The 8,402-nt window shown below is 33.9% G+C and overlaps 1 protein-coding gene across 1 annotated transcript; it reads left to right on the top strand.

The window, feature by feature from the left end:
* Positions 1–3,343: 3,343 nt before the first annotated feature.
* On the top strand, positions 3,344–8,152 carry LOC117620553 (zinc finger BED domain-containing protein RICESLEEPER 1-like). The gene is made up of 2 exons (XM_034350648.1): positions 3,344–3,530; positions 6,056–8,152. The coding sequence occupies exon 2, from the start codon at positions 6,083–6,085 to the stop codon at positions 8,048–8,050; it is 1,968 nt and encodes a 655-aa protein (XP_034206539.1). The 5' UTR covers positions 3,344–3,530; positions 6,056–6,082; the 3' UTR covers positions 8,051–8,152.
* Positions 8,153–8,402: the final 250 nt, after the last annotated feature.

The following is an 8,402-nucleotide window of genomic DNA, read 5'->3' on the forward strand; positions in this document are numbered from 1 at the left end:
TCTACAAACTAGTAAAACTTAGTTGCATAATAAATTGGTTAGTAATCATGAATAATTTTGGCAAGTTACAACTGAAAAGTTTGGTCACTATATAATATTTTAATATAATATATTTCATTTTGTAATAAATATTATTTTTATTCAATATTATGTGAAAAATATGTGTATAATATGTGAATTTTGTGCGTATTATTGAAAATTTTATAAAAAATACGTGTATTAAACATGAAGGTGGTAAATTCTTTATAAGGGTAATAACTCCGGAAAAGTAAAAAATGAAAAGGAGATAATAGAGACTCGGATAATGGCCTAATAGTAATGGATAATGCTCTAAACTACTCTTATCAATAAACAAAAATTGAGGAAAAACATTTAAAAATTAAAGAGTATAGCGTATCGACTATACTAATTTTTTATATTAAAAAAAATCAGAAAAATAGAGTTTCGTCACCCAGCTATACTATTTATGCCAAAAAAAAAAAATTAGTATAGCCGAGGAGAGGACCCCACCCAGTGGTTGCCAAAATAAGTACAGCCACACGGCTATACGATTTTTTAAAAAAAATAAAAAACCGAGTATAGCCAACCAACTATACTATTTATATTAAAAAAAGAGGACCTGCCTTACGATTGAGCGGTCACGTGTCCAGATAAGTATAGCCGTGTGGCTAACTGGGGGACCTCTTTTGTTTTTTTTATAATAAATAGTATAGTCGGTCGGCTATACTCTATTTTTTTATTTTTTATTTTTAAAACTTGTATAGCCTCGCGGCTTTACTGGGTTTTTCTTGCTCCTTTTTTAATATATTTTTTTAATAAATCATATAGCCAGTCGGCTATACATCTATAGTGTGATCATTTTTTTTCTTTTAAGTATTTTTACCCGATTTTCGATAAGAGTAGTTTAGAGCATTATCCATTACTATTAGGCCATTACCTGAGTGTCTATTCTCCCCTTTTGATTTTTTACTTTTTTAGAGTTATTACCCGTATAAACATTTTAGCACTTTCACGTTTAATAATGTATTATACACATACGTATGTATTTTTTAATAATACATATGTGTTCTGCATACGTCTTAAAGACTCGGTAAAGTTCACGTTTAAAAAAAAAAAAAGCAAACGCACAATACTAGTATTATACAGGTACGTATGTATTTTTCATGTTTATTGCACTTTTTTTTTACAAAAATTTCAATAAGACACATAAAATTCACGTATTATATACATAATTCTCACATATTATTGAATAAAAATAATATATATTTAAAAATATAAATAATTTATATGAAAAAACAATATAGTGACCGAACATTTAAGTTGTAATTTGCAAAAAATTTGCCGAATAAAACACGTATGTATTTTATTCATATCTTTTCTTGTTTCGTATTTTACTAACTATAAATGAATGTCCAGCCGCGCTGCTGTATTTGGATTCTTAATATTAAAAATTGTACAGCCGCTCAGCTATGCTAGGTTTTTTATTTTTTATTTTTTTAAAAAAAATAGTATAGCCGCTCGGCCATACTCGATTTTCCCTAATTTTTGGTATAGCCGGCCGGCTATACCTTTTTTTAAAATTGTTTTAAAAAATAGTATAGCTGGCCGGCTCTACTGGGTTTTTCTTGTTTTAATTTTTTTAATAAATAATATAGCCGAGCAGCTCTACGCTTTATCTATGTATATAAAGCAAAAGGTAGAGAATGATGAAACATTCAAAATACCAGAAAATGTCCTTAGTTAATCCAAACATTAAGAAATAAAATTATTACTTAAATGAGGATAATATGGTAAATTCACAGCTTTTCATATTAAAAAAATTTAAAATTAAAAGAAAAATCAGATAATGAATCCTATTTTTATGGAACACAATTACCCATTATCTTTTTTAATTCTAAAATAAATTTAAATTTTTTATAAAAAAAAAAAGATTCTCGCAAGTGCGGAAGCACGTGCTGAGAGGCTAGTATATATAGTGGAATCCTTTTTTTCTTTTAAATTTTTTTCCCTAATTTTTGTTTATCAATAAGAGTAGTTTAGAGAATTATCCATTACTATTAGGCCATTACCTGAGTTTTTGTTGTCCTTTTGATTTTTTAATTTTCCAGAGTTATTACCCATTTAAACAATTTAGCATTTTCGGGTTTAATAATTTATTATACATGTAAGTACGTATTTTCAATAATACTTCTGTGTTTTACACACGTCTTAAAGACCCGGTAAAGTTCACATTTTAAAAAAAAAAAACAAACGTACAATACTCGTATTATACAGGTACATTTTCATGTTTAATAGACATATTTTTTACAAAAATTTCAATAAAACACACAAAATTCACATATTATACACAAAATTCTCACATATTATTAAATAAAAATAATATATATATTGGCATACACGAACTTTTAACAGTTTAAAACAAAACAATTTAGGGTTAATTTCACAAATGATATCTGAGTAGCCCACTAACCCAAACCTTTAAACTGAATAAGCCTGTTAGGCGCAGCCATGGAAGTCGAGCTAAACCCAATCATAAAGCACAAGTCACGCTCACCTTCACTGCGGGATAGCAGGGGACCCACTTTATCTCACCGACAAATACATGGCCTGATTTCTTCGCTCCATTGATGGTTTGAACTTTGATGCATTCAACAACGCTCATCAAATTAGAGGACAAACCATGTACTTCCCATTCGGTACTTTCCAGAGCTCCAAGCCATGAAAATTAGAAAATACCGAATGGAAATAAAAAAAAAGTAAATAATTTAGTTACAAGCTAGTGAAATTAAATCTATTGGAAGAACAGTTAATATGGTCTAGTCCAGTGAAAAATAACATTGATTTACAGAATAATGATTTCAAATTTGAACGCCCATGACATCTTATTAGTATGTATGTATGAGAAATCTCCTTGATTTAAACTATCGCTTGTTTTTTTTAAAACCTATTGGAAGAACAATGAAATCTTTTTTCTTGTGTGTTACTAATTATATGAATAAATTTAATTGACAAAAAAATGTTTTTAGAACATTGGAATAGTATTTAGCATTTAGTGGAATAAAAGAAGAAGAAAAGAAATGTACATATAAAATATATTCCTCAATCAATTTATTTTTTAATTTTTCAAATATTAATAAACACATAGAATGTCAAGAATCATAATTGTTTAGCAAGTAACATTCAAAAAAATAAAAAATAAATAAAAAAGAAACAAGTAAACATTCTATCAATCTCATTCCCCACCCCCAATATTAATTTTTTAAAGGAAAAAAAACCCCAAAAAAGAAAAAAGAAAAAAATCCTCATTTTCGCAGAAAGGGTACATTAGTAATTGAACGAAGTCATTGCTTCGTTACCCCTTTCCGCCGCTGCGCGCCTTCTTACCAAATTGTTCTCCCGCTTCCATATTTACCCCACAGTGCCACTCTCTCTATCACTGTCGCAGAACCCCCTCAAACCCTAACCCTAGCAACCCCAATTCTCTTCATCTCTCTGGCAAAGTCGGCTTTCGTTGAGCTTCTTCCTTCACTGTACGGCTTCAACCCCTATTCTCATTATTTCTCGTTTGTTAATTTTGATGCATTTCATCAATTTAATTTGATATTGTATTTTTTTTACGGTTTGAGCCCCAAAATTGGCTTCGGGCTCCGACTCCGAATGTTATTGGGGCTTTGTTTACGTATGCGTTTCTTCTGGATTCTTTTATATTTATACGTTGCTATTCCGATCCGAGAACCGCAATAGGGTTTAAAAGTGGGCCCTTTGACCCGATTTGTTGCGACCCGTTTAGAATCGGGTTGGGTCAGGCGGGTCCTGGCCGCTCTTATCCGGTACCGATCCGCGGCGAGCTCCAGAAGCTCGTCTTGCCCAACCTAATTACCTTATTTTGAAAAACCCGACCCACCTTCCCTCTCTCTCCAGGCATGGACCCGGGTCCCATTATCGGGTCGGATTTCCAGACCAAAATTACATTTTCTTTTTTGTTATTTCTTCAATGGTCGTTGCTTCTGTAGAGCAAAAGCTTCTCAGACATTGAAGAGGATAAAGATGTCTTTTTTTTTTTTTTTTTTTGCCCCTCTCTTTCTTTCTTTTGGTTCTCCTGAAAGCATAAACAAAAGAGTTAATGTTTCTTAATCATCTTAATTTACTTATCAATTTACCGCAAACCCGTAATTAGTTTTTAAATTTCATAAATTCGCTGGGCCATTTCTGTAGTTTTGTTGGCCTTGGCATGGTAAATTCTCTAATGCATGCTTTCTGTGTGTATTGCAGTACTTGTAGAATGATATTCACGAGTTTTATGACAACCCTTTATCCATTCTTGTAGAGAGTGAGTCTGCCTGCATTACATTTTGTATGTTCTACAAAAGTATGCAGTTTTGATCCTTAACTCCTCTCCTCCTACCCAATTATTGGTTATGTGTTTTTACTTAGATGGCTGTGTCCAAATTTGTTTTCAACACAAGTGGTGGATAGTAAGTTTGTAAAATTGTGGACTAATCCTTGCTATTATAGCCACTTTCTGCTGAAAGAAATAGAAATTGTGTCTAAGGGCTTATTTTCAATGATTCGTGCTCTTTTTACGTAGTCATGGATCAAATCGTGTTTCTCACATTGGTCATAACTTTTCATATCCTATTCCATTCTGTTAACTGCCTTTTGTTTTGGCATCTCTAGGTCTGCTTCTTTGAACTGGGTGATGTTGCTTTTGAGTAATTTGTTACTTGGAAGCTCACATCACTTTTTACTCCAGTAGTGTCTTTTTGCACCTGCACTGTTGGATATGAGTGTCTTGTTGATTTTCATCCAACAATCCACATGGTTCTCATCTCACCATCAATTTATAAGCAAGTCATTCCCAACTGTTTTGCCTAAATTTTGGAAGTTTTAACCTGAGAACCGTAATTGGACTGGCATTTTTGTTTAGAATCAACCTAAGCAAATTAGAAAATCAATACGTTTTGATGGAATAAATTTTGAGTGTAGGGCATTTGGATCATTAGTTTACAAATCTTTAATTCAATTATAATTGTAGCATCAAAATTAGCTAAGTTTTAGGATTCAGAGAGATGTGTCTGCCCTATTTGCCTCTGTATAGGCAGGGGTTTCTGAAGCCTGCTATGTACTTAATGTCAAGACTTAGAACTTAAGCAAATATATAAACCAACTGTAGACTCTAGTACTTTAGTGTCTGAAGCAATATTGACACTCAGATAAAATTGATCCTTGCCATAATCAAGGAACATAGGTCCAGGAACCTTCTGTGTGATTGATCCTAGCCTAACCATGATTAAGGAACTTTGATCTGGGAGTCTGCTTTTTACTAAGTGATGCTTGTGGCTTGCAATCTTTATCTTTCAGCTTTAATGAAAGAGGAACCTTTCCACTTGTGGGAATATACACTATAACCTTGCTGATTTCGCTTCCAACCTCCCTTATTTCTGTTCCAACCACTTGCATTGTCACAAATTAAAAACACTCCCTGATGCCCAACTCAAAGGACCACAAAAGAAAATTAAACTCACAAAAATTCTTGGAAATAAATCACAATTCAAGGCAGGAACAACTTAGGAAACAATGAAGTGTCGCCCTTCCTAGGAAACTATAGTGTTACGTACAAAAGATTGACTCATTATTAATGACATGAACAGATTTTTGGTTCTTCTTTTTTGGTCAGGAGAACAGATTTTTGGTTCAGAACTTGAAATTTTGTTTTTCTAGGGATTGCACATACAAAAGCCTATCATATTGTTTGTCATATAATTGTGGGTTATTGTAGATACTTTTTATGGAGGTTGCTAATCATGTCTATGAGCCTATTACCAATTCTTTTAGATTGTTTCACTGTCTTGTGATGTAAAAATGCACAAACACATATAAATGTTTTCTGATTAAAAAAAACACGTAATTGTTTTCTGTCCTTGTTATTGAGGGCTAATTGATAATTTAAGAAAGGTTGGTAGTCATGTAGACGCGTCTTCTTCTTGTTTTGGTGCTCTTCTGCATTCTTTTTTTCCCTTTGTGGGTTAATAATCCTACTACTGATAATGTGCAGATACTGGTGAAGTACCAAGTAAATGCAATGGATATGTCTGATGCGGTGATTGTCAAATCAACTAGATTAAAATCTGTTGTGTGGAATGACTTCGATAGGATTAAAAAGGGTGACAAATGTATTGCTGTGTGTAGACATTGTAAAAAGAAACTCAGTGGATCAAGTACCAGTGGGACATCACATTTGAGGAATCATTTAATTAGGTGTCAGCGAAGATCTAATCTTGGCATACCTCAACTCTTTGCAGCAAGAGAAAAGAAAAAGGAAGGAACTTATTTAAATTTGGATCAAGAGCAGAAGAAGGATGAAGCTTTTAACCTTGTGAATATCAGATTTGAGCAAGAGCAGACCAAAGATGACATCATTAACTATGGAAGTGGTAACTTTGATCAAAGGCGGAGTAGATTTGATCTTGCTCGAATGATTATTTTACATGGTTATCCATTGGATATGGTTGAGCATGTTGGATTCAGAGTGTTTGTCAAAAATCTACAGCCATTATTTGAGCTTGTGACATCTGAAAGAGTTGAGGCTGACTGTATGGAGATCTATGGGAAAGAGAAGCAAAAGGTGAAAGACATGTTGGGTAAATTGCCTGGTAAGATCAGCCTTACGGTGGATATGTGGGCGTCTTTGGATGGTACTGAGTACTTGTGTTTGACAGCACACTATATTGATGAGTCTTGGCAGTTAAATAAGAAGATTTTAAATTTTATTGTCGTTGATTCTTCTCATACAGAAGACAAGCATTCAGAAATTATCATGGAATCTTTAATGGATTGGGATATTGACCGTAATTTGTTTTCCATGACATTTGATAGTTATTCCACCAATGACAATGTAGTATTTAGAATCAGAGACAGGCTGTCCCAAAACAAGCTGCTTTCTTGTGATGGTCAGTTATTTGATGTACGCTGTGCAGCAAATGTTATTAATATGATGTCTCAGGATGCTCTGGAAGCACTATGTGAGATGACTGATAAGATTCGAGGAAGTATTCGGTATGTCAAAAGTTCACAAGTAATACAAGAAAAATTCAACTCGATAGTTCACCAAGTTGGAGGTGAGAGTAGGAGGTGCTTATGCCTAGATAATCCATTGCAATGGAACTCAACATATGTTATGGTTGAAATTGCTTTGGATTACAGGGACGCATTTGCTCTTTTGCAAGAAAATGACCCTGTCTACGCCATGTGCCCGTCTGATGTCGAATGGGATAGAGTGAACATCATTACTAGCTACTTAAAGCTCTTTGTTGGGGTTACCAATGTTTTCACAAGATTCAAGTCTCCAACTGCAAATTTGTATTTTCCTGAGCTTTGTGAAGTATACTCGCAGCTGAATGAGTGGTGCAAGAATGCAGATGATTACATTAGTTCTCTGGCTTTGAAGATGAGAAGCAAATTTGAAGAATATTGGATGAGATGTAGCTTGAGTTTAGCAGTTGCAGTCATGTTAGATCCTCGATTCAAGATGAAACCGGTAGATTATTATTATGCCCAATTCTTTGGCAGTGGTGCTCCAGGCCGAATTTCTGATGTTTTTGAGTGTGTCAAAACACTATATAATGAACATTCAACCTGCTTAGCTTATGTTGATCAAGGTCTGGCTTGGCAAGTAGGTGGTAGTTCTCGCTTGCCTGGTTCTGGAAGGGACTTGAGGGATAGGCTGACTGGTTTTGATAAATTTCTGCATGAAACTACTGAGATTGATGGGACAAAGTCGGATTTGGACAAGTATTTGGAGGAGCCTCTCTTTCCTCGTAATGCAGAGTTTGACATATTAAATTGGTGGAAAGTTCATGCACCTAGGTACCCTATCCTATCTATGATGGCACGCAATGTGTTGGGAATTCCTGTGTCAAAAGTTCCAATAGACTCTACATTCAACACTGGAGGAAGAGTGCTCGATCGTGATTGGAGTTCAATGAACCCAGCTACCATCCAAGCATTGATGTGTGCACAAGACTGGATACGAAGTGAACTAGAAAGTTAATTTAGGTCAGTTTTGGTTCTTTTAATGACATTATCAGGATTTACATCGTTCCTGTAATTCTGGTGCAAATTGGGAAGCTAAATTGTATTGGTCTTCGTTTCAGTTTCTCTTATAAATATTTCATAGGTCTTTCCATCTCAATAAACTCTTCTCCATAGATTGTTCCAGATATTGTACATACATAGTTATTTTTTCTTAATTTTACAGGGCTGCTGCATTAGCATCTTTAGCATTTCTAGTAAAATTATATTTAACAATTTGTGCATGCGTGGATGATTGTTGCAAAGTGAACTTGGCATTTCCAGTTTATTCAACAAAGAAGAAAAGATTATTTGAATTGGAAGATTTACTT

The sequence above is a fragment of the Prunus dulcis genome, chromosome 3 (genome assembly GCF_902201215.1).
Source record: "Prunus dulcis chromosome 3, ALMONDv2, whole genome shotgun sequence".
NCBI classification, from domain to species: domain Eukaryota; kingdom Viridiplantae; phylum Streptophyta; class Magnoliopsida; order Rosales; family Rosaceae; genus Prunus; species Prunus dulcis.